This window comes from Hyperoodon ampullatus (genome assembly GCF_949752795.1).
Source record: "Hyperoodon ampullatus genome assembly, chromosome: 1".
Taxonomy (NCBI): domain Eukaryota; kingdom Metazoa; phylum Chordata; class Mammalia; order Artiodactyla; family Ziphiidae; genus Hyperoodon; species Hyperoodon ampullatus.
In genome coordinates, this window is record NC_136914.1 from 198645274 (window position 1) to 198671895 (window position 26622).

The 26622-nt window shown below is 51.5% G+C and overlaps 1 protein-coding gene across 2 annotated transcripts in view; it reads left to right on the forward strand.

Annotated features, from left to right (window-relative positions):
• UBTD1 (ubiquitin domain containing 1) overlaps nucleotides 1-26289 on the forward strand; it is a 52134-nt gene extending 25845 nt beyond the window's left edge. For both annotated transcript variants that reach the window (XM_079701911.1, XM_079701912.1), the window contains 2 exons: nucleotides 23585-23812; nucleotides 25185-26289. In XM_079701911.1, coding sequence (XP_079558037.1) covers nucleotides 23585-23812; nucleotides 25185-25570 — 614 coding nt within the window. In that variant the 3' untranslated portion in view covers nucleotides 25571-26289. The remainder of the gene's footprint in view (nucleotides 1-23584; nucleotides 23813-25184) is intronic.
• Nucleotides 26290-26622: the final 333 nt, after the last annotated feature.

The following is a 26622-nucleotide window of genomic DNA, read 5'->3' on the forward strand; positions in this document are numbered from 1 at the left end:
ACTTGGGTAGACAACTGCCAGTCTTAGCACAAAAGATGGAGAGTATTTTCCTTTGCATGTGCTGATATGAAGAATGTTTCCCTGCCTGTAATGTGCCCACTCTCTTTGATAACTTGCACACATGCCTCCCTCCTTGGCAAACATCTGTGCATCAGACTCAATGCTGCACAAACTGGGTGAACCAGAAGCTGAGTAAGGCAATTCCTGCCTTTTAGCAACTCAGTGTGGTCTGGAGAGGGCAAGTGTGGAGGCCAGAGAGTCTGTAAGTGCCAACACAGAGATCCTCTTGTTCTTGTGTGCAAGGCACTGCAGATACAGAACTACAGGACCACACATGGCCTCCATATGCGCGCAGTCGTGTGGTCTAGGAGATGGAAGTGAAGTGCTGGGAGCAGGGCTGGCTTGGGGAATGAGGAGGGCTTCACAGAAGAGGTGACACTGGAGCCAGGCACAGAAGCGTTCAGTTTCAACAGGTAGAGGAGGGAATCTTCAGGAGAGAAGACCAACAGCGAAGGCATGCAGACTTGCAAACCCATGCAGGGTTGCCGGCCCAGGTGTGGTCTGGGCATAGTGGGAGCGAGTCCAGATGTCTGTGTGGCTCATTCCTTGCTCCGTTCTGGCCTCTGCACCTGCTCCTTGCACCTGCCTTCCCTGGCCACCCTTTCTACAATTGTGCCCCCCTCATGACTTTATTTTTCTGCTTTGTTTTGAGCATAACACATAAATACCTGGCACATCTATATTGACCTGTGCATCATCTGTCTCTCCCATTAAAGTTCCATGAGAGCAAGGATTTTGTTTTCTACAGTACCTGGCAAATAGCAGGTACTCAGATGTTTGTTGAATGAATAAATGAATGAATAGAAATGTGTGTTGAAGATCACATTCTTGGAAAACCTTGATTTCTATGCTAAAGAGTTGGGCTTTGTAGGCAGTGGGAAGCCACGGAAAGTTTTTGAGCAGGGGAGTGACACAATCACTGTAGGGAAGGTTATTGGCAGCAGGAAGATGGGTTGGAGCAGGGAGAAAGTGCCCCTTCCCTGGTCCTACCCCAGCTCCGCAGCAATATACTGTTCAGCCTAGTGCCCCATTTGTGCAGCCTGGAAACCTTTTCGTGGGCACGGTCATTTTGTTCGGGGCCGAGCAGAGATTCAGTCTCTGGCAAGTCTTCATTCCTAGCAGTGGGGTGGATGTAAGCTGACCTCTGCTTTTCTTTTTGGAGGCCAAAGAAGGTCTAACAGCCACTCTTGTGCACTTCACTGGTGAAAGTGAAAATTGATACAGTCTTTCTGGAAAGCAGTTTGGCAAAAGGTAACCAAGTACCTTAAAGATATTGTTAAAGATACCTTTAACCTAGAAATTCCACGAGGACTCTGTCACAGGAAAGTAAGCCAAAGTATGTGCAAAGTTTTATGTATGAAGACTTCCATCCCAGTGTGAAAAATTAGCAATTATCTAAATGTGTGACTCAAGTACCTCTCATCTCCATCCCACTAAAACTCTGCCTGCCACATAATAGGCACTCAATGCAGTCGGAGTCCGGGCCCTTGTTTTCTCTCCTGAGCTAATGCAGCAGCCTCCTAACTGGTCTTCCTGCTGCCAGTCTAGTCCCCTCAAACCCACCCTATGCATGGATTCCAGAATGAATGATCAAAAATGCGTGTCCTGGGCTTCCCTGGTGGCGCAGTGGTTGAGAATCTGCCTGCCAATGCAGGGGACACGGGTTCGAGCCCTGGTCTGGGAAGATCCCACAAGCCGTGGAGCAACTAAGCCCATGTGCCACAGCTACTGAGCCTGTGCTCTAGAGCCCACGAGCCACAACTACTGAGCCTGTGTGCCAGAACTACCGAAGCCCATGCGCCTAGAGCCCGTGCTCCGCAACAAGAGAGGCCACCGCAATGAGAAGCCCGTGCACCTCCATGAAGAGTAGCCCCACTCGCTGCAACTAGAGAAAGCCCGTGCGCAGCAACGAAGACCCGACACAGCCAAAAATAAATAAATAATAAATAAATAAATTTGTTTTTTAAAAAAATGCATGTCCTTCTTCTGCAGCATCTTTTCTGGGTTCTTCCAGCTCTTGGGGGTAATGTCCACACTGGCCTCACACCTTCCATAACCTGCTCTCACCTCTGCTTTGGCTTAGTTTCCAGCCGCCTCCTGCCTTGCATGTCACACTCTGGCAGCACTGCTTGTGCTTCCCCTGCTCACCTCCAGGCCCCTGCTCCCCTTCTTTCCACTGCCTGGCTAACCCCTGCTCATCCCTAGGCTCGGAGCGGACTTCAGGACCTCTCATAGACTGAGTGAGACCCCGTCTCCTGTGTTCCCCTGATCCTGTGTGATCGCAGTCCTTGCGTTTGTACGTCGTTTTCTACTATCTCCTTATGTGTCTGTCTCCCTTACCAGCTCTGACCTTGAGAGCCTGTCTTCTTGGCTTTGTGCCTCTGTTCCCCAGCATGGGGTCTGGTACATAGGAGAAGCTCAATACATTTTCTTGAATGAGTGAAGGAATGAATGGAGAATGATGTAAGCTTTTTGTTATGAAAAAGTACATCCTGTACAGTGCTAAACATGTAGTAAGTACCCAGTAAATATTTATTGAATGATTCTATGTGAGGCAAAAAACAACAGGATTTTTTGGAAGTGTCTTATTTATTCTGGATTTCCTTTATTTCCTGAGTTGACCTTTTGGGGTACAACCTGGGCATCTGCATTTTTACAGAGCTTCCACAGGCGAATCTGATGAGCAGCAAGGGCTGCAAATCACTGGCTTAGCAGATTAAAATAAAAGCAGGATCGAGGACATACTAATGGTGGGAGTTTGGATTGTACACACTGTGTGATCCCAGCAATACATGCGTGCATTGGGAGAAACAGAAAGACAATTGCTCAGCATGTTATTGCTGGTTCTTGTTGGGTGTCAGGATTTGGGTGACTATAATTTTTTTTCTTTTTGTGTTTTATTGTGTGCTTTTTCTCTATTTAGTATATGTCACCTTTTAAACAACAAAAAAAAATGAAAAGAAGGTCAGTCAGACAGAGGAGTCCTGATCGTGCTTGGCATGGCGGGTCCTGGGGTCGGCCCTGGGCCACAGCCTTTCACTGGCTCCTGCGACTGATTCCGGCACTGGGTCTAGAACCCGACCCTTTACCCTTTCTGAGCTCCAGCATCCTGGTGCTCTGAGAAACTGCCCAGTGACCGGGGACCTTGGAAACTGCCGTAGATGATTCCTAGGTCCGAAGCAGGCTGCCTTGTCATTCCAGGTCTCCAGGTGAGGAATGTGGTGGGAATTTGGTAAGAATTTGCCACCCCAGGGTAGTCTCCAAATGGGTCCAGAACAGAAAAGCTGAGCTGGGATGGGATGGGGGTGGGGCCCGGATCTGAGGGCCAAGACCAGTAGGTTCACTGTGATACTGGGGGCTGGGTAGAGAGCCACCTGATAGGTATGAGGAAGGGCAGGGGCAGCCAAGTGGGACACTGCGGGTTAGAAAAGGGGGGCAGGTGGGGAGCAGGTAGCAGGGGACTGACTGGCTTGAGGACAGCAGCCCATTGAGGGAGCACCCCTGAAGCAAGGGGCTCTTGGCTTGTAGTCTCTTGGCTCTGGAGCTAACCAGGCAGCTGGGATTGTCCACGGGGTAGGGGTGGGGTGTGTTTGCTTGTTATCTAATGCCGTCTTCCTCCCAGCAACCTTTTTGAGTCTTTTTCCCTTTATGTCCCCCATCAAGGTGAGCTCTTTCTTTCTTTTAAAGCCCCGATGGTCCTTGTTCATGCTTCTTATGGCCTTCGTCACTTTCTGATTTTGTGTTCTTGTTTCTGGGCGTGTCTTGGGCCCTCCTGAGGGCAGGATGAAGTCTCATGAATCTTTGCGGTCCACACAGGCCGTGGTCAGGTCCAGGGAAGGTGGAGGAGTGCTTCGAACCTGCTTTCCTAGCTGGAAAGGTCAAGGCCAGGGCTACAGCAGGGAGGGCTCTGCTCCTGGCCTTGTGGCTGGCTCCTGCCTGGTGCTTCTCAGGGTCGCCACGGCGACAGGGTGCTCGCACGCAAGTAAATAGCATCCCCCGTGCAGGGCTGCCGGTCTCAGCAGTTCTTGACCCCAACTGAGTTGAAACTGAGAGGATGCCTTTTCCAGCAGCCGAGAGCCCAGCCCACAGGGCTCCCTCCCTGTCCCTTTAGTGGCTGTGCTGAAAACAGATACCTCCTGCTGCCTGGGGTTTGCCGCCTCCTTCTCCCCACTGCCAGAGCCTGTCTACACAATCCACAGCGGGGAGGAGGCTTGGGACAAAACAGGTGGTCTCCTAGCACACAGCTACCAGCTGCATCCTGTCTGCCAGGGGGCCTTTCCAGGGCCTTGCTTTCTCCTGGGTTTTAGCACCCTGGGAGCCTGCCTTTCTCCTCTGCCCCAGAGGTGGATTGAGGGGAGGATGAAGAGGCTGCTCCTGCCTGGCCTCGGGCTGGTGGAGCACACCTGAGAGGATGAGGCCTGACCTGTCCCCTCAAGTCTGACTCAGCTCTTGCTCGACACAGATCTTCAGTTCTCATCAGACTGTCTCAGGGAGGGCAGGTGATGTGGGCCACGGCCGAGCTGCCCGAGACGGGCTGGGCCCTGCAGCCTTCTACTCTGGGAAACCCCGCAGGCAGGGCCAGCTGCATCTTTCCTAGCCACACAGCCGGCTGCCTTTCCCGGAGACGAAGGCCTGAGGGCGGCTCCACCAGGAGGTCAGGTGTTTTCCCCTCCGTTGTCCCCTTTCCCCTCTCACCCTCATCTCTGTCCAGGAGACCTGGGCTCCCACCACCCCACCATGTGATCCTCTCCCTCGATCCTTCTCTCAGCCTTTATTGAGCACCTACTGTGTGCCAGGCACTGGCCTGAGCCCTAGAGCTCCTGAGATGGGTAAGGCCCAACCCTGCCCTTACAATTTGTTTGCGGTGCAACTCCTACAGAGTGGCTTAAATGGGAGTTTTATCAGATCCAGGACAGTGAGGAAGAATCTTTCCTTAGAGGTGCCTTGTGGGCAGAAGACACTCAAAGTCCTGACTGAGCTGTTTCCACCTTGTCATGACAAGGATCTTTTATTGCCTTTCCCCGTAAGGCTTATAAAGTTTTCTACCAAACTACACTTAAACAAAAGCTTAACACACACACACACACACACACACACACACACACACACACACGAGACCTTATTTTTTAAGAAGTCAATCCATATACAAATATATATTCTAGAAAGTTAAAGGCCCATCACCACACCCCTCCAGTGGAAAGACTGGTGTGTATCCCCCAGATTCTTTTGCTCGCTGATGCTAACGCTGTCGTTATAAACTCGGGCTCCTTTGGAGCTGCCTGTTTTCTTGGGGAGCACACAGCCTCCAAGGGCCACCACCTACCCCTGGCAGTTACTCCAGCCCTAGACCTCTACCCAGAAAAACGGCGTCAAGCTCACAGTCCTCCTTGCTCCCTCCCCCGACCCTCCCCACTGTGCACCAAGTCAGGATCTAAAGCTCTGTGGCGAGCCTTTGATTGGCTAGAATTTCATTTGCCAACCTCCCCTTCACCGCTTGCACCCCAGACTCCTCTCCCCTTGAAGAGGAGCGTGTGGGCAGTGGGGAGATCCCACCTGGATCTAGAAGTGGGACCTCTGGGTTTTTCTGCCCATTCCTCCTCCTTCTGACCACGTCTCTCACCTCCTTTGTTCTTCCCCCATCTCCTGACCTCAAGAAATTGAGTCACAGAAGCATCACAACCTTCCAGAATTGACCAAAGCATCTTTTCTGGGCTGGAATTCTATGAGCTCTGTGAGCCACTAGTTTCCATATGCTGATCAGAAGCTTTAGTGGACAGATGTCTTAGCATTTCCATTAGAAAAATTATAATCTAAATGTAGTTGGAGAGAAATTCTTTCGAGACTTGTGAGGGGAGGGTAATAAAAGGGCTTTGTCACGACCAGGTTGGGAGTTGCCCCGCTGTCCCCCAATGGTGGCATAGCTGTGTAGAACCAGAGCCAGTCAGCCAGGGATGAACACTAGAAAAGAAGAAAGCGGGGCGCAGCCTGGATGCCACAGCGAGAGTTTGATTTAGAAATGACCCCTGCTCACCGCACTGCAGACTTTTGTTCAGATATTCCTATAGTCCTGACCTTGTCAATGAAGAGTGAAGAGCAACGTTGAGTAGGAGGCCAGTGGGCCGGAGAAAGGGCACCCATCAGGGCCCGGCGGACTCATCACACTTCAGCCCATCTTGCTGCCCGGCACTCACTGTCCCAGCCTGACTCCAGGCCTTTGCTGCTTCTGTACCTTCTACCTGTAACGCCTCCTCCGTCACCCACTTCAAGGCCAAGTTCACAATGTTATTCCTCCTCCATGGAGCCTCACAGATGTGCTCCCTCCCTCATTTGTTTCCCCACAGCCTTCTTTTTTTTTTTTTTTTTTTTTGCTTTATAACAAATTTAATCAGTTATACATATACATATGTTCCCATATCCCCTCCCTTTTGCGTCTCCCTCCCACCCTCCCTATCCCACCCCTCCAGGCGGTCACAAAGCACCGAGCTGATCTCCCTGTGCTATGCGGCTGCTTCCCACTAGCTATCTACCTTACGTTTGGTAGTGTATATATGTCCATGCCGCTCTTTCACTTTGTCACAGCTTACCCTTCCCTCTCCCCATATCCTCAAGTCCATTCTCTAGTAGGTCTGTGTCTTTATTCCTGTCTTACCCCTATGTTCTTCATGACATTTTTTTTTCTTAAATTCCATATATATGTGTCAGCATACAGTATTTGTCTTTCTCTTTCTGACTTACTTCACTCTGTATGACAGACTCTAGGTCCATCCACCTCATTACAAATAGCTCAATTTCATTTCTTTTTATGGCTGAGTAATATTCCATTGTATATATGTGCCACATCTTCTTTACCCATTCATCCGATGATGGACACTTAGGTTGTTTCCATCTCCGGGCTATTGTAAATAGGGCTGCTATGAACATTTTGGTACATGTCTCTTTTTGAATTATGGTTTTCTCAGGGTATATGCCCAGTAGTGGGATTGCTGGGTCATATGGTAGTTCTATTTGTAGTTTTTTAAGGAACCTCCATACCGTTCTCCATAGTGGCTGTACCAATTCACATTCCCACCAGCAGTGCAAGAGTGTTCCCTTTTTTCCACACCCTCTCCAGCATTTATTGTTTCTAGATTTTTTGATGATGGCCATTCTGACTGGTGTGAGATGATCTCATTGTAGTTTTGATTTGCATTTCTCTAATGAGTAAAGATGTTGAGCATCCTTTCATGTGTTTGTTGGCAGTCTGTATATCTTCTGTCCCCACAGCCTTCTGAATCTTTTTTATGTCACTTCTGGCTTGTCTGGTGGTGTAGTCATTCATTCATTTGTCCATTCATTCATTCATTCATTCAACTAATACTGAGGACCTACTCTGTGTAGGGTGCCAGGTGCCACTGTGAAGGAGAGACCAGGGCCCTGCCTATGAGCAGCTGGCATTCTGATGGGGAGACAGACAGAAAAATGAGTAAACTAACCACAGCAGAATTGGGATCGACACTACTTAGGAGGAAAGGGGCTGGGATGGGGAACGGGGGAGCCCACCTTAGCTAGGTCGGCAGGGAAAGCCTCTCTGAGCAGGTGCTGTTTAAACCTTAAGGTAATTCAAATGACGTCCTCACAGTCCCAGGCCCCTTGAGTGCCTGGTAAGATCTTGAACACAGTGGGTGTTCAGAATTGTGTTGAAATGAATCTAGGCCATGACCCTTTTGTCTGGGTGTCAGCACCCTGGGAGCCAGTAACCGTAGCCCTCTCCCTCCTTAGGGCTCCCTAGCCCCACCTCCAGCTGTCATTTGACCGAGAAGAATTGGGTTACTTTGGGGGTGGGGTGGCAGGGTCCTGTGAACTTGGGTGTGGGCCAGCAAGGCTGCTCCCAGGCCAAGCCCGGCAGCATCAGGGGCAGGAGAGAGAGAGAGAGCATGAGCAGGGGCTGACGACCTCCAGACAGCCTGGAGGCTCTACATGTGACTGGGCCTCTTGCATCTGGATCCTCCATCAGGGATGCTTCCCCTCCCCTGCCACCCCCATAACCCCAGAGGGAAACTGAGGCCCAGAGCTCAGAAGCTGCCTCTTCCTCTAGCAGCAGCAGAGGCCAGAGTGGGTCACTGTGCTGGAGAAGGAGAAATGGGAAGTCTGAAATGTGAGGATGAGGGAGAGGCTTCCTCCAGCCTGCCCTCCTAGCCCACTGGAGCCTGCTTATTTCCAGAGTCCTTGTCACACAGGGTCGTAGGTGGAAGCTGCCAGCTGTGGAGATGCTCTAACCCAGCTCCTGCCTGCCCCTTTGACAGTTGCGTAAATGAGGCCTGGTTGTCAGGGTGTGGTTCCCGATATGCTTTCCAGGTTCCTCTGCTCTAGCACGCGGCAGTTTGCCTGCTTGTGTGGGGGGGCATATCATTTACTTATTATGCATTTGTTTATTTTTTAAAAATGTGCTGCAGAGTAACACACTACAAGGGTTTCCTAAATTATGCATTCAAGTATTTTCAAAATAGGGAGCATGAACATAATGTATCACAAAACCAGAAAGGACCATCATGCATCACTTGCGCGATTCAGCCCCGGCGCAGGCGACGTTAGAAGCTCATCTGGTTGGGACGTGTCATGTTCTCCTGGGTTGCACGGTGCCCGGTGCTGGTGGATGGCTGTGTGAGATCCGAGCCATTTCCACTTCAGCAGGGATCCCATGGGTGTTTGAGAGTCTCTCTCTCTCTCTCTCTTGCCAGTCTTGCAGCATTTTTGTGCACAGAATGTCATAGCTCTTTGCGTGCATGCAAGATCACACGTATGGTTTGCCTTGTGGTTTTGGGCGGGACCCCTGAGTTTTTGAAGGAAGAGATCTTGCTTTAGTTGTCTTTGTGCCCCTCACTGGCCCCGCATAGGTCTCTCCACAAGTAGATTTGAGTTGAGTCTTAGAGCCAGAAGGGGCCCTGGATCTGTTAGTCCAGCTGCCTCATTTACCAGATAGGGGCCCAGAAGAGGGCCTGCAGGGAGATGACCTGCCCCAGGTCACGGGGGCTGAATGAACCAGGTGGTCCTGGGGCTGAAGTGTGCAGCCTTCAGAGCTGAGTCGGGAGCTGCCCTGGAGGGGAAGAAGGGGTGTGTCCCCGAGAGGCCCGGTGGGCAGTGTGGGTGGGAGCTGAAGCTCACTTATGCCTTAGGAGCCTGGGGTTTCTGGGGGCCACTGGGGAGGTGTCGGGAGGGGTGGGCAGTGTGTTGTGTCCGTGTTCTCCCCGCCTTCCCTGATCGGGTCCACTTTACCTGCCTCCCATGGTAGGTGGGCTTCTCTGAAAACCGTTCCCTCTTTTCTCTGAAACAAGGGTTTTGCTGCTTAGAGAAGAGCTGCCCTAGGGCTGGCTGGGGAGACCTCTCCTTGTTTAGCTTGGGGGCCTGCCCTTGCGGCCTGGCTGGTAGCAAGACGGGGCCCTGCGCTCCATACAGACACCAGGCCCACTCCTGGAGGCCGCCCAGCCCCTGTGAGCTCCCTGCCCTCCCAACCCACCGCCTCCTCAGGCGTTGCCAAAACAAACAGCACAAGGTGCCTGGGCGCCCAGAGGCCCTTCCTCAGAGGCACGCTGGAGGGCCACCGCAGCCAGCACCTTTGGGCATTTCTGTTCCCTCTCCTCCTGAGGGCTGGCGCCTTCCATCTGGAATGTTCTCTGAGGAAGGAGGAGGGACCTGGGGAACTTCCCGGGTTGGGATCCCTGCCTCTCGCTCCAGCAATCTGGATCCCATTACCCTCCTGAGAGGGGTGAGGAGGCCTTGCTTTTTAAAAAACTTGTTTCTCTTTTTTTGCTTTATATTTCACAGGAACTTCAAATAAGCCAGTTCGCTTGTACACAAAATAGGACTCAGTGATAAATGCTTGCTGGTGGAAAGGAAATTAGACCTAAGGAGGTTCATTCATTGATTCAGCTCAGAAATGCTTTCCGAGCATTTGCTAGACTAGCTCCCATGTGATGAGCATTCATGACCTACCAAGCACTTGACACTCAGCAGAGGCCGTATCTTTTTTTTTTTTTTAAACATTTATTTATTTATTTATTTGGCTGTACCAGGTGTTAGTTGCGGCATGCCGGAACGTAGTTCCCTGACCAGGGATCCAACCCAGGCCCCCTGCATTGGGAGTAAAGAGTCGTAACCACCAGACCACTAGGGGAGTCCAAGAGGCTGTATCTTATGGGGGTTTCAGAGCCAGCCCGCCACCTAGCTGTGTGACCTTTGGATTAGGTGACTTAATACATGTAAAGGGCTTAGAACAGTGTCTGACATATGATAAGAACTTAATACATGTTAGCCATGATTATTAATGTCCTGGTATTTACCATAGTGCTCATCGTAACCCTGTAAGGTAGTGACGGTTATTGTTCCCATTTTCCAGATGAGGAAACTGAGATTCTCAAAGGTTAAATAACATGCCCAAGTCATGCACGTAAGTGGCAGAGCCAGGGTTCCATCTCAGGCCTGGAGTCTGAGGCTTTTGGCAGCCCGACTGAGCTGCTTAGCTGGCCCCAGGCTAGGGGCTAGGCATTCAGGTGCCAACACGAACGAGACCAGGTGCTGCCTTGAAGAGCTCATCACCTGGCATGGAGGCCAACACGCACACAGGCATCACTGAGTGAATTTCCGGAGGCACCACACGGGTTAGAGTCAAGCCAGGCTGAGTGAGAGGCAGGGCAGGACTGACAGCAATGCCGCACTACACACAGGACTGGTCAGTGGTGCCGCCAGCTAGGCCTCCCCTTTTGGGCTAGAGGCAGAACTGCTTCTGTGCCTGTCAACTGTGTGTGTCATAAAACAGAAACTAGCACACCATTGTAAAGCAATTATACTCCAATAAAGATGTTAAAAAAACAAACAAACAAAAAAACGGTGTGTGTTGGAGGGGAGAGGGCGTCACCTCCTCTCCTACCCTCCTCCCAGCCCCAGCCAGGGTGTTCTTCTCACTGCCCTGGGGAGATGGCATGCAGGACAGGGCCTGGGACAAGCACTGAGAGGGCTGAGAGTGAGAGGATCTGAAACCACACTCACTGGATTCCTGCCACTGTTCCAGGGTCCCTGAACCTCAGCGTCCTCATCTGTAAGATGGGAGTAACATTATTTGCCATCCAGGGTTGTTGTAAGGATTAAGTGAAATGATGTAAAAAAATCTCTCTATAATCCTAAGTCTAGTACTTACATGACTAATAATAATCACTACCGTTTTTGAGCCCCTACTTGGTGCCTCACACAATACTAGACTACACACAGTACCTTGTTTTGTTTTTTTAAAAATTTATTTTATTTTATTTTTTATTTTTTTTGGCTGCGTTGGGTCTTCGTTGCTACGCATGGGCTTTCTCTAGTGGCGGCGAGTGGGGGCTACTCTTCCTTGCGGTGTGTGGACTTCTCATTGTGGTGGCTTCTTTTGTTGCGGAGCACGGGCTCTAGGCGTGCAGGCTTCAGTAGTTGTGGCTCGCGGGCTCTAGAGCGCAGGCTCAGTAGTTGTGGTGCAAGGGCTTAGCTGTTCCGCAGCATGTGGGATCTTCCCGGACCAGGGCTCGAATCCATGTCCCCTGCATTGGCAGGGGGATTCTTAACCACTGCGCCACCAGGGAAGCGCCAGTACCTTGTTTAATCCTTACACTAGTTCTTTAAGGTGGATATCATTGCTCCCATTTTATGGATGTGGAAACTGAGGTCCAGAGGCTCAGCTGCCTGGGCTCACACCTGTGAGGGGGTGGACATGAGAGTCAGACCCAGGTCCTCTCTGATCCCTAAGCCACCTCTCTATGTTCCAGACCTTCTGAGTTCTCTCCCCTTCCCAGCCCCGCGCCACCTCTTGCTGGTAAGTTACTGAGCCAGCCACGGGAGGGTGTGGCTGTCAGGGGGCCAAGCTGAGCAACGCACTCCTGCCAGGCTGCCACTCAGGCCTGGCAGCTGGTGGTGGGCAGGGATGGAGGGATGGGCTTTACCTGCCCCCGGCCCCCCGGTTGTGGTGGGAGCAGTAGGCTCTCCTCCCTGCCGGTCTGGCAAGTCAGTTTTGTTGGCCTATGAGTCACACAGCACTGATGAGTCAGGTTTTTCCCTTCTCCTTGCCCAGAGCAGCTGAGGAGAGGGTGGGGGTTTTGTTAGGAAACAGGACCTCCCTCCCTCTGCTCTCCACTCTCCCCCAATGCCTTGGAGCTACATATTTTCTCTCCAAAAGTCTGTGGCTCAGCCTGTGTCCCTACAGAAAAGGGTATCTGGGTGCTGGCTGCACAGGCTCGAGAGAGCAGGCCCCAGGCTGAGTAGAGTGGAGAGAGAAGGGGCCCTCCTTATTAGTAAGAAGAGTAAGGTAGCTAGTCCAGGGCTGTCTGACTCCAAAGCCCTGCTCTTGGCCTCTCGTTTTGGCTTACCCACTCCTATCTGCAAAGAGGGCCCTAGCCCTGTATCCTCTGGACAGTGCAGCCGGATTTCCCAAGGCACAGGGTCCCCTGAGCTATCCACTCCTTGCCTTATGACCAGTCTGGCTGCGAGCCTTGAGAGGACTGTCCAGATGGTCAGCCTCACGCAGGCCTGGGGTTCTCCCTGAGTACCCCCTGCCAGGCCCTCTCAGAGGCCTCATTAAACAGTCAAAGCAGCCAGCCTAGTTCCAGATCAGTGCTTGTCAGTCCTGGCCACATATTAGAATCATCTGGAGAGCTTTTAAACCCCTCTGATGCTCAGGCCATACCCCAGAGCAATTAAATCAGAATCCCTGGGGCTGGGTCCCAGGCAGCTGTGTTTTTGATGCAACACACTGTATTGCCTCTCGAGAGCCTGCCCTCCAGGAGCTGACGGTCAAGTTGAAGGGACAGCACAATGCGCAGGGGACGTGCACACATGTCAGCACGTGACTCAGGGTGGTGTGGGACAGTCACACCCCACGGGGCCAGGGGTGAGGTACATGTGGGCCCCGGAGGGAAGACGCTTCTGGCCTGCATCCTGATGGATGGAGGTCAGGACCAGGCAAAGCATGGGAAGGAAACAAGGAGGATGCTGGCCTGACAGGGCCAGTGATTCACGGGCTGTAGAGGAAGAAGGGGAAAGAATGAGTCAGGCACAGCTAGCTGCCTGCAAGGCCCAAGCCTGGCTTTGGAGGAGAATGAACGTGCTCAGACGAGGAGTTCTCTGTTGATCCACAAACAGAATGTTGCAGGCTCTGAGCTGTGGCATGTGAAGAAGTGGGTGAGCCTAAAAAAGGTGGGGTTCCAGATCTCAGGGATGTCAGGCATCTGTGTACACCTCACACTTGACCAAGGCACTTCTCACAGAAGCTCCCTGGAGTATTTCAGTGTCTCTGAGGTACACAGAATTGGGCAGATGTGTTTGGAGAGTGAAGGACCATGCCCCAGGTCACCTGGCACAGGCCGTGATGGAAACAGACTCAGGCCTTCTCACTCCAAGTTCACCCACTTAAGACAGGCCGGAAAGAAAGACAGGGTGTGGACTGTAAATTAACACCAGGCCAGAGAGAGTATAGAGGCACAGCCAGGGGAAGGGTTGTGGGGTCTTTTCTAGCCCCAGCAGTGCTGGGCAGACTCGCTGTTGTGTTTGCTATGGAGGCAGAGGGGCTGGCACTCAGGCAGAGGAAGCCAGAGCCCAGGGAGGCTTGGTGCTGGGCAGATCTCACGTGGGCTGTTAGGTGAGTTGGTTAGTTGAGAGGAGGGTGGACGGGATGGTAAAGAAGCTGGAGTAACAGTAGAGGGAACAGGGATCTTCAGTCTGGAGAAGAGCAAAATGTCACCCTGTGACAGTCATGGTGACTTGTTCTGTGTCATTCCAGAGAGCAGAGCCAGTGGATTCCAGGTCAAAATAATAATCTTAATAATGGCAAAAACAATTTCAGTGACAATAATAGTGCCTCCTCTGTAGCAAGTACGGTGCTGGGGTGTGTGTGTGTGTGTTTGTGTTTGTGTGTGTGTGTGTGTGTCTGTCTGTCTGTCTGTCTTCAGGTTGAGGAAACAAGAGCTATGGTGCTAGGGAGACTGCACCTAGGGTGTGGGGTGTTAGGTGAGTTGATTTATTATATATAATCTTCTTGATCCTATTAGCTAATGTAATATATATGTGTAGATTTTCAATCCTCCCAACCTCCCTAAGAAGTGGGCCGTAGGGAGGGTGGGAGGGAGGGAGACGCAAGAGGGAAGGGATATGGGAACAGATGTATATGTATAACTGATTCACTTTGTTATAAAGCAGCAGAAACTAATACACCATTGTGAAGCAATTATACTCCAATAAAGTTGTAAAAAAAAAAAAAAAAAAAGAAGTGGGCCGTTACTAACTCCCTGCTTCTCAGAAGAGGAGACTAGAAAGCTTAAGACATTTACCCAAGGTCACTTAGCTAATTGATGATGGGGCTGATGTTAAAACCCTGGTCTGTCTGACTCCAAAATCTGGACCTTCGGTCTCTGTGTTTCTCTGTCCTACTGCCTGCTACATAGTTAGTGCTCAGTGAAGGGTGACTATAACACTTAACTTTCTAACCATTTGACCCATCCAACAATGGGATAGGTTTCCTCCTGGCATAGTGAGTGTCTCCAGAAGTGCCCACAGAGGCTGAATTGCCCCCCGCAGGAGTGTCATATGGGTGGGAGGTTGGTCTCCATCACTGAGCCCCAAACCAGCCATGCGGAAGTAGAGTCTTGGGCTAGTGCCTGAGTCTGTGTTTCTGTCTAGCCCACCGGAGACCTGGATGCACAGTCAGGCCCTGGAGTCCTGAGAAGGCCCCGCTCTTAGATTTCGTTCTTTCCTAGCGGGAACAGACTGACTCGTAACTCTTCCACTCTTGCTCTTGAAGCGTATTCTGCTTCCTGCTTTTCCTGTTGGAGTTTTCATCATCTTTGGGTCAAAGGCCTATCGTTTTAATGTTCTAGTTATCATTGAGCTTTCACTGGCAGTGGAGTGGTTTGATAGAAACAACTTACCATCCCCCCACCCCGACACACACACGGGCAAAAGCTGTGGGTTTTGGGACAGGTCACATCACTTCTCAGAGCCTCGGTTTCCTCATCTGTAAAATGAAGGGGCTAGAGTAAATGACTTTAAGGTCACTCCTGGCTTCAGGATTCTGCCATGCTCCGGGGGACCTGCCCTGATGGAGTGGCGCATGTCTGAGTGAAGCACAGGTGGCGCTTGACAGCCAGGGGGACAGAGTCTTGGGTGTCAGAAGTCAGGCCTCTAGGCACCTGGCTGCCAAGCTGGTGCTGGTCTGGATCCTCCCTGTGGGGACCCTCCTTGACAGCAGGGCTGTAGAAAGCAGTGGTAGAGATGGCCTGTCTCTCCTCCCTAGAGTCCTGAGGTAGCAAGGGGAGCTGGCCAGATACCGGAGACCTTTCTAGCAACCTCTGGGGAGTCCCTGTTTTACTTAGTAGCCGCCATCCTCACTCTTCTGCCCCAGGAAAAGTGCTGACCCTACGCTGTGCAGCCGAACAGGGAAGCGGGCAACCATCAAGCCCGCTCTTTGTCCCTGTCAAACTTAACCTCATTTAGCCCCTGCATCCTCCTGCACTGGGGGAGGTAGAGACCAAGCGTTCACTACAGCAGGGGTTTTCACAGTTTTCAAAATCACAGCAACTTTATGGAAAAGGAAAAAAAGATGGTAACCTTTCATTCTGTTAATTGCGTAATGATAACGAGCACGATTGACTCGGCTTGCTCACTAATTACAATAGCTACCGTCTTTTAAGTACTGGGCAGAGTGGTCTCTGTAATCCTTACAGCAGTCCCATGAGGTGGGAGTCACGTCCTCTTTACAGATAGGAGCACTGAGGCTTGGAATGATGAGTTGGGCCCCTGCACTCACACAGGTGGTCAGGAGCCAAAGCAGCCCCCACCCCCACCCCATCCAGCTCTGAAGCCCATGCATAAGTAAGTAGCCAGATTGGAGAGACAGCCTATGCTAATGTGTCTCAAGTCATAGTTATCTGTAATCTAGGTTCTTTCTAGAGCTGGTAGTCCTGGAACTGTTCACATTCAGGCCGGGACTTTGTTACACCTGGGAACAAAAATCAGCACATGAAGAAGATGGGAACATATTCACTACAGGAAAGGAACAGGCTGGGGTTTTGTTTTTGTTTAAAATTCATATGAACTTAAAACAAGAAGAATCACCGTCATTTCCCAAACACCTGATGTTTTATAACTCTGCTTAGGAAATACATCGTTCTTTCCCAGCCAGCCCCAGAAAAGGAGCTGTTGGTTGTATAGCAGGCTGGATCCCAGAGTAGGCCCTGGGGATTTGGGGGTTCTGTCTGTAGAGATCAGAAAGGCCAGTTTTCCAGTTTTCCCTCAGGAAATGGGACAGGGGGACGGCTGGGGGAAGTCAGCTTGGGTGAGCGGGAGAGTTGGTCAGAGCCCAGCCTGGGATGCCACCTTTCGCCCTGCCTGGCCTCTCAGCCGGGGGCCCCGGGCTGGGGGCACAGAGCAGGGAACAGATAAAAGGCCTGCTCCGCTGAGTCCGCCCCAGTAAATGTGTGCGTTGTGTGCAAGCACAGTGAAAGCGCACACTGTCTCCACGGTTCTGTGTGCCCCCTTGTCCACACTCACAGCCGCCCAAGCAGGGGGGCTCTGGGTAGGGTTATTTTTCTTGGCTGCACTTTCGTCTCTCCCGTTGCCATGAAGCTTCCAGGCCCTCACTGGGCGTGGTTTCTGACACCCAGGCCCTCATTCTCCAGCGGGTTTCCTCACTGTACACCTCCGGAACTGGTTTTGTCCCTCCTGGACTGCCACTTCTGCCACCCCCTGTCTTTCGCCTCTCTCCCTTGCTGGGATTTCTTCCAGCAGATTTCTTCTGCTCCCCGTCTCTGATCTGGTCTCTGCCCTCTCCAGCTCCTCCCACTTTTCCCAGATGGCTCGTTCACTTCATTCACTCATTCATTGGGCAAACGGTGGTTGAGACCTGCTGTGTGCCAGACCGGGGCCTGTCCCCAGGATGAGAGTGATGAACTGGAGGTGGTCCCAGCCTCAGGGGGACAAACTGGACCATTTCAGGGAACTGCAGTTGCCCCAGGCTGGGCGCCATCACAGAGCTGAGTTCAGGGCTCCCAGAGGAGCCTCGAGTCCTTCAACCCTGCCCAGGACCCCTGGGACCCAACGTGCCCTAGGAAGGGATGCAGTTTAGGAAACCTGGGCTGTCACTTAGCAACTGGCTCCACCCCTTTCCCTCCCTGAACCCTAGAGGTGGGCCAGAGGGAATGAATGGGGAAGATGGGCCCAGGCTGTAAAGAGGCCAGGTGGGGAGGCCCCAGCTGAGCAGAGCTGGGCTAGCACTTTCCTTTCGAAGGTTACCCAGGCTCTGAGGGTCATCCTGGGCTAAGTCTAACTATAAATACTGTGCTTCCTGAAGGGATTACCTGCGTTCTGCTTCCCCTGCCTGCACCCTCCTTGGCTGGGCTGATCCTTTTCTGGGCCTGCTGTTCTCTTGAATCTCTTATCCCCTCTGCCAGGTGCCATACTTCAGCCACATCTCTCCAGCCCCCTGCAGCCCAGCTGTGACTGCCAGGGAGGAAGGGGAGGGCAGGAGAGACTGGAGTCTGCATCCTGGTCAAAGGGCCATTGCAGCTCAGGCTGTTGGGATGGGAAGGCCCTTGTCCCTTCTTCTGCCTGAAGCCTCATCTCTCCCACCAGCCAGAGCAAGCCCAGGCTTGTCACATAATCAGTACTTCTGGGGAGAACATGGCTGGCCCCATCCCTGGAGCAGGGACCTGGGTATGCAGCTTGGTAACCGAGTGTGGAAATAGAGCTTGGGGATTGCCACAGGTATAAATAGGGCCTGGCTTGGGTGGACTGACTCTCCTGGGAAATCTCTGGTTCCCTTGGCTGGTCTCAGACTTGGTGTCACTTCCCAGTGACTCAGATGTGCCAGTCCCCGAAGCCACAATAAGGATCTCTTGGGGTCTGAGATCAACAAGCAAAGCGACTGCCTGACTTTTCCCTCACAGCAGACCCTTCTCCCGCTTTCCCCTGCCTGCCCACTGCTGCTGTCAGCTGTGATTCCTCCACCATGCTCCCACACCGTTCACTGTGCATTTGTCAGTTCCATTTTCAACTCAGCAGACACTTGCTGAGAACCTGCACTGGGCCAGGGATATTCAGAGGGAAGCAGCCAGGCCCACTGCCCTTCCTTGGGTTCTTGAGGATCCCCTCTTGTGTAGTTATTCTGAGTTAAGCAGTGTGAATCACACACATATGCACACACACTCATAGATGCACTCCAGCTCTATGCAAATTGGAAAGGATCTTTAGTGTTCTCTCTCTCACTCTCCTTTCACCACCGTCCCTTGGGGGTGGTATTGCCAGACACCATTCATTATCCAGGCCAAACCACAGCGTCCACCATCATTATCCTCCCCCAACCCAGACATCGTGCCCTCTCACTCTCTTCCCCCTTTACCCTCCGAATCTCCTCTCAGCAGCAACTTTGGAGGCGATCCATTGGACTAGCTGATGTTAACATGTGGATGAGCGGGCCATTTCCACTTTGTGTTGCTGTGCTCACAAGTGGCGTTCTTCAATCAGAATCGAGTACCTACTCCAGCCTAGCCCTGCAACTCTGGCTCAGTGGGTCTGAGGTGGGCCCTGGGAAGCTGCCTTTCTGTTTTTGTTTTTTGTGTGTGTGTTTTTTTTTTTGGCTGCGTTGGGTCTTTGTTGCTGCACGCAGGCTTTCTCTAGTTGCAGCAAGCGAGGGCTACTCTTCATTGTGATACACGGGCTTCTCATTGCGGTGGCTTCTCTTGTTGTGGAGCAAGGGCTCTAGGCACATGGGCTTCAGTGGTTGTGGCACACAGGCTCAGTAGTTGTGGCACACAGGCCCTAGAGCGTGCGGGCTTCAGTAGTTGCAGCGTGTGGGCTCAGTAGTTGTGGCTCGTGAGCTCTAGAGCACAGGCTCAGTAGTTGTGGCGCACGGGCGTAGTTGCTCCGCGGAACGTGGGATCTTCCTGGACCAGGGATCGAACCCATTTCCCCTGCATTGGCAGGCGGATTCTTAACCACTGCGCCACCAGGGAAGTCCAAATCTGCCTTTTTAACCAGCACCTCAGCAGGTCCTAACACAAGTGGTGTTTCAGGCAACCCTCAACACCCCAGCTTTTGCGTCTACTCAGAAACATACATTCTCTGCTCAGTTCCCTTCCCACCACAATCACAGAGACCCATGATTGTCATGGGTGTTTTGTCCCTCCCCATACAGGTGTGTACCTTGATCTTTTATTTCGTTTTTTAAATCTCTCTTTTGTCAACTTCACTGGGGATAAGGACCATTTCTGTTACTCTGGTTTTTTTGTTTTTTTGTTTGTTTTTTGCTGTACGCGGGCCTCTCACTGTTGTGGCCTCTCCCGTTGCGGAGCACAGGCTCCGGATGCGCAGGCTCAGCGGCCATGGCTCACGGGCCCAGCCGCTCCGCGGCATGTGGGATCTTCCTGGACCAGGGCACGAACCCGTGTCCCCTGCATCGGCAGGGGTGGACTCTCAACCACTGCGCCACCAGGGAAGCCCTGCATACGTTTTTAGAAATAAAAACTGGAGCACGGTGCGCTGGCCGTTCTCTAACCTTTCTCGCTGTATGATGCACATTTCCCCGTGTTACTCAGCCTCCTTCTGCCCCATTACAGAATGGCTGCTGGAGATGCACAGATGTTAATGTAGCCTTTCTCCTGTGCGTTTAGTTTATTTCTAGAAAACCGGGCTGAGCTAAATAGCTTTGTAGATGAACTTTCCCCACACGCTTGTGATTATTTTCTTAGAATACTTTCTTAGAAACCAAATCGGTGAGCCAAAGGGATGCACACTTTTAAGTTTTTTGGTATCATAGCAAATACCCTCCAGAAAGTTTGTAGCAATGTGTACAGCATATAAAAGTGTTCACACCCCTTCCACTGCCCAATATTTTTTGACTCAACTAACTTTAAAAATCATTTTTTTTAAGTAAATGAAATTTAAAATACTCATCATCAATTTGCTTTTTTTTTATGTTTGGAGTAAAAACTTCCTTTTCTGTTTTGTCTGTATTTGTGCCTAAAATTGTAAGCATTAGTGTGTAGGGATCTGGACATTTTGGCATGTCTCTTATGCATGCTTGCCTTGGGCCCGGGGAACTTTGCTGGATATTTTTGTGCTGTGTTTGACTCACTGTGAAGGGAGCCAGCCCCTGGCCCAGAGGTGCTGCGCCTGCCCCCTGCTGGCGAAGAAGTGCAGTGACAGCTGAGACGGCTGGGCTCCTGCTGCCCTTTTCTTACATCAACCCTCCCCCTTCCCACCCCCACCCCCACCCCATTCTAATATTTTCTCATATTTTCAGCCTGAAAGGACCAGCGTGCAGGGCGAAGAACTTTTAAGCCCTTGTGTCTTGGGTGATGGAGATGCAGTTAATACTTGGGGAGGCTCACCGGCATCGTGTCCATCCTGGGGTGAGAAGTGTGTCTCTGACAGCGCAGACAGGAAAGCATGCTGTTCTCCGTGTGGAGGGGAGGGGACTCTGAAGGCCAGGTATTCGAGCAAAGCATCCCTCAGGTACTGGGGGCCTCCTGAGGTGACAGCTTTGAAAGGTGACACCATGGGGCTGTGTTCATATTAAAGAAAGAGTGAGATACATGCATACACAGTTACACGTTAGGTGTCCTGAGGCCACCAGTCCAGCAGACTTGATTGTCAGGGACAGAACCAAAACCTGACCATTTAAGTAAGGGGGTGGTGGGGCATCTGAGCAGGAACAACACATGTCCCGAAGCCTAGTTTCTTCTTTAGGAAGCCTCTTTCCTAGAGCCATATGTTCTCAATTTTGACAGTGCTGACAAAGCTTTCTCAACTCTCAGCAGATTAGGAGTGGCCCATTAGCTGGGCCTGACCTCTACCCCATAGGAGCAGCAGTTAGATGGAGACCAGTAAGAAGTGACATCTGGCAAAGAGGAAGGAGAAAGGAAAGCTTTAGAAAACAGCTCAAGAAGTTAAAAAGCCCCGACGTCTGGGTCCTTGAGTGGAGGGGCAGAAATGCCGCACCCCAGAGGTCCTGAGGGTGTCACTGCATAATGCCCGTGAGTCCTGATGGATCAAAGCTCTTGTCAGGGAGTCATCAATGCTAAAGGACCAAAGAGAAAGGGGGTAGAAATCATGATGCAGAGCTACTTGATTGATCCAGGCAGAAACACCTCCAGACCAAACCTTTTCAAAAAAGCACATGGACAATACTGTCATTTTCTGTGCTGCCTTTCTGCCTCCTTTCCGTCGTTCACACTTAAGCCTTTGAGCCATCTGGCTTTTTTTTCTTTTTCTTTCCTTTAATTTATTTTTGGCTGTGTTGGGTCTTCATTGCGACGTGCAGGCTTTCTCTGGTTGTGGTGAACTGGGGCTACTCTTCGTTGAGGTGCGCGGGCTTGTTGCGGAGCATGGGCTCTAGGCTCACGGGCTTCAGGAGTTGCAGCACGCAGGCTTCAGGAGTTGCAGCACGTGGGCTTAGTAGTTGTGGCTCGTCGACTCTAGAGCACAGGCTCAGTAGTTGTGGCGCACGGGCTTAGTTGCTCCACGGCATGTGGGATCTTCCCGGACCAGGGCTCGAACCCATGTCCCCTGCATTGGCAGGCGGATTCTTAACCACTGCACCACCACGGAAGTCCTGAGCCACCTGGCTTTGATTTTTGTGGCTGGCGTGAGGTAGGGCTCCTGTTGCATGTTTTTCTCTATGGAGAACCTGTAGTCCCAACATCATTTATCAGTAGCCCATTATAAAGAAAAATCTCTAGTGTTTCTCCTCTACTGTTCACACAGACTACTTCTGATGACAGTTATGTGGGTGTTTTTCCCATACGCTCTTCATATTTTTAAGGCTCTCATTTCTTAAACTCAGTTATTTTGTAATCTGTGTCTGATAAATCCCATATCTGAAGCCTTTGTGGGTCTGATTCTTTTGCCTGTTGTTTTTGCTGGCTCAGACTCATATTGCCTTGTTTCTTTGTATGCTGTGATTAAAAAACAAAAACAAAAACAAAAAAACTATGACCTTATTATTAATTTTTCTTGGAACTTCATCTCAGGAATTCTTTGAGGCCTGGTCTGAAGTTACTTTCCTACAAAGAGGATTTGCATTTCCTTCGGCTAACCCAGGAACACTTCAGATTCAATGTCTGGCTTGAGAGTTTTCTGTCTGCACTGGTAGCGGCAAACCCACAGGAGGGCCGTTTGTGGATTCAGTCTGACCTGAGGTGGAACTCTCACTCTGTCACTTACTGTGTGACCTCGGGCAAGTCATTTAATCTCTCTGCCTGTCCCATCATCTGTGAAGTAGTAATAATAACACCTACCACCTAAAGCCACTGGAAGGGTGAAATGGGATGATATATATAAGTAAAGTGCTTACACGGTTTTCTTTCACACAGTTGGTAGACAGTGAATGTCCTTCTCTTCCCCTGAGGAGCCGCCACTCCTGCCCCAGCCCATGGGGGCAGTCCTCAGCTTTAGTTCCGCATCTCACCCAGGACCTGAGTTAGAGCGGGAGCCAAGTACTTTAGACCTCACTCCTGTGGCTCATTCTGCCTTCAGCTTTGAGGTGACTGAGCTTCCTAAAGCCTTTGAGAGATGCTTCTTCCCTCAATCTTGACTGAGGTCTGGAGTTGTCTTGGAGCTGGGTAACAAGAATCATGACATTTAACAGAATTGTTTTCTTCTTCAGAGGCTGCAGGGATTTCTTGGTTGGTTGGTTATGGTTCTAAAAACATGCTTTGTAACTTTATAGTGGAACATTAATAACAAGACATTAAAAACGTTTATAATTTTTAGTCATGGGAATATACATGGACAGTATATAAGTGTGAAATAAACAGAAAGTTGTATATTGGCATGAAAACATTTTAAATCCTCTTTATAACAAGGAATATTTTTAAAATAAATCGTATGATATGAGCCCAACTCTACTGAGAAAAATGGGGGAAAGAAAGCTGGAAGGAAATATGTCTAAGTGTCAGCAGTGGTTACCTCTGAATGGTGGAATTCTTAAGTAAGTTTTCCCCAATGGCAGCACAGTACAGACAGTGGTCAGAGGGTGGCCTTCTGAGTCAGAAAGCCTGGCATTAAATTGGTACCTGTGTGGCTTTAGACCAATGACAAGTTCTTTGGGTCTTAGTCTCCCCATCTGCTGGGTCATTTTGAGGCTAAAATGCGTAGCCTGTGATCTGGCACAAGCTGGCTCTGTGAACAGTGGCAGTTATTTTTTTCAGATTTAAAATTTTTTACATTCTTTACAGATTTTAAAAATACTGAACACATCCTACTTTATTATCAAAGAAAGAGAGTAAAATTAAGACTTAAACAGCAGCAGCAACAACAATAAAGGCAGTATATGCTGCGTTTGCTAACAGAAGTGGTTTACACCCCCAGGTTGGGTGTGTGCAGTTTCCAGACTCTTCCCTGACTCCAGCAAAGGGCCCGGAGACCCGAACGCTCAGGAGCCACTGCAGTGAGGGCCAGGGAGGCAGGGCTGGGAGAGGGTGGACCACAGCCCTGGCTTTCTAGATGCTGAGCTTCTCCCTTCTGTCCTGCCCAGGACGCAACGAGCCCCTGAAGAAGGAGCGTCTGAAGTGGAAGAGCGACTACCCAATGACCGATGGGCAGCTGCGGAGCAAGAGGGATGAGTTCTGGGACACAGCGCCCGCCTTCGAGGGCCGCAAGGAGATCTGGGACGCCCTCAAGGCTGCCGCCTACGCAGCCGAGGCCAACGACCACGAGCTGGCTCAGGCCATCCTGGACGGAGCCAGCATCACCTTGCCTCATGGTGAGCGGGCAGGGCAGGGCTTTCCCCACCGGAGCAAGGGGGCCGTCAGGGTGGAGGAGAGCCAGTGGCCAGCCCCATGTCAGGAGCTTCCATCCAGGCTGGTGGGTGGCAGGTGTGGCTAGTCGCTTGTTCATTCAAGCAGCCCTCATGAACATGGTCCAGGAGTGGGACACCAAGAAAAATGAGACACAGTCCCCGCTTGCCTGACGAGGGCATGGAAAGACACCAGCAAACCTCAAGGCAGTGTGATGAGAGCAAGCTAAAGATTGCTCAGGGCCCTTTGAGATCCCAGCACATCTCAGGTAACAACCTTCTGTTGAGTATTATTATGTGCTGGGCACCGAGCTAGAAGCTTCTACTGCATTATCTCATTTAATTTCATAATGGCCCCTGGGACTATGTAAAGCAGAGGGCAACAGTGGAAACTCTATAGAGTCAGAGACTGGGTTTTAACTGAATGTCTTTTTCCTAGCTATGTGACCGTGAGCTTCTTGAATTTAAAGCCTCAGTGACTAAACAATTATAAAGTGGTGATACCAACCTCATCGGATGGCTGTTAGGATTCAACAAGATACACATAACATCATTTAGTCCAGTCCCAGCACTTAGTAGGTGCTCAAGATACAGTAAATATCAATATATAACTACATGTAATACATTGTACAAGTAAGAAGATTGAGGCCCACTGGGTATAAGTCATGAAAAGCAGGGCCTATGCTATTTCATTCATCCTTGTAACTCCGGCACCCAGCACATATGCTCAGGAAGGAGTTGTTGAATGAACAAATGAAAAGTTAAGTAATTTTCTAGGGTTGAACGAGCCAGTACCTGTTGGAGCCAGAATGTCAGCCCAGGTCTTCCTGCCTCTACCTCGAGCTCCCACCAGCTGTCCCAGGAAGACCTGTAGGGTGGGTTTGAGGACTGTGGGATGACAATGACAGGTGTATCAGTCTGCTCAGGCTGCTATAGCAAAATACTGCAGACTGGGTAGCTTATTAAACAACAGAAATTTAGTTCTGGAGTCCGAGAAGCCCAAGATCAAGGTGGCAGCTGATTTGGTTTTTGGTGAGAGCTCTCTTCCTGGCTTGTAGATGGCCACCTGCTCTCTATGTCCTCATTGTGGGAGAAGAGAGAGAGCTTGAGCTTTCTGGTGTCTCTTCTTGTAAGGGCACCAACCCTTACTGGATCAGGGCCCCACGTATATGACCTCATTTAACCTTAATTACTCCCATATAGGCCCCTGTCTCCAAATACAGTGACACTTGGGGGGGTGGGGTTAGGGCTTCAATACATGAAATTGGTGGAGGGGACACAAGTTAATCCATATCAGTTGGTCCCCAAGCCGACTCTGACCACCCTGCCTTTCCCACAGGCACCCTCTGTGAATGCTACGATGAGCTGGGCAATCGCTACCAGCTGCCCATCTACTGCCTGTCGCCACCCGTGAACCTGCTTCTGGAGCACACTGAGGAGGAGAGCCTGGAGCCCCCCGAGCCCACCCCCAGCGTGCGCCGAGAGTTCCCACTGAAGGTACGCCTCTCCACGGGCAAGGACGTGAGGCTCAGCGCCAGCCTGCCTGACACGGTGGGGCAGCTCAAGAGGCAGCTGCACACCCAGGAGGGCATCGAGCCATCCTGGCAGCGATGGTTCTTCTCTGGAAAGCTGCTCACAGATCGCACGCGGCTCCAGGAAACCAAGATCCAGAAAGATTTTGTCATCCAGGTCATCATTAACCAGCCCCCGCCGCCCCAGGACTGAGGACCCCACGGACCCCTGGGCAGAGAGACCAGGGAAGGCCTCTGCAGGGCTGAGAGGCCTCCCGGCTGGAGCACTAGTCACCCCCACCCTGCCGCTGCCTTTGAGAGCCGCTCTTTTCTCCAGGGGAGCCTCTCGTGTATGGCTGCTGGGCGAGCCCTGAGGGGACCCTGCTTCCCAGGGACTCCATGGGCCACCAGTGCCCAGCACCCAGGAAACAGTGTGCTGCCACACACAGGCCTTGCCAACCTCGTCAGAGAAAAGGCAAACCAGGGCCCTCCACCCTGCCTCTCTCCCGCGGCAGGTTCAAGCCACGAGGGCCAGCCCGGAGGCCCCTGGAGCCCAGGTCTGTCATCTGGTGCTGCCGGCTGTGCTCACTCCGGTTTTCTGCTCAGGGTCTGAAGCAGCTGCTGTCTCCCTCCCTTGCCCCTACCCCCTGACTCTGCCCTGGGCCCAGTGCCAGCCCCCCAGAGGGGAGGGGACCACTCGTGAGCCCCGGGGGTGGGGAGCCTGAGGACGGCCTCTGCCTCTCCCAGCCCCCAGCACAGCTGGCAGAGATGAGGTGGTCCCGATGGCTGGGCTGTCGTGGCAGAGGCCTGCACAGGGCCATCTCCTGGCTGTAACCCCGGCGGTGGGGGGTCTGCAGTCTGCTCACGGCCCCGCAGCAGGTCCCTGTGTGCAGACATGTCTGCATATTTATCAATAAAGCCTTTTGCTCCTTCCTTCTCTCTTGCCTGGCTTTGACTTTGGGTTCTCCTGTAGCTCTCTGGAGCCCTGGAGCCAGTTCTGGGGTGGGAGCAGGTGGGTGCACAGCCTCCCCAGCTGCTCCGGGTAGAGCAGCTACTGCTCCGTACTCTCCACCGCAGAGAGTACAGTGGAGCGAACTGTGAACTGCCAGTATGCGGGCCTGTGTTCTCGTGGGTCCTCCGGAAAAGCCACTTAACCTCCGAACCCGGGTTGCTTGTCTTTAAAGTGGAGGTGATGCCGCCTGCCCTGCCTCCCCTCTCAGCTGCTGGCAGGATTACATGGGATAACAGGTGTGAAGTCGCTTTGAA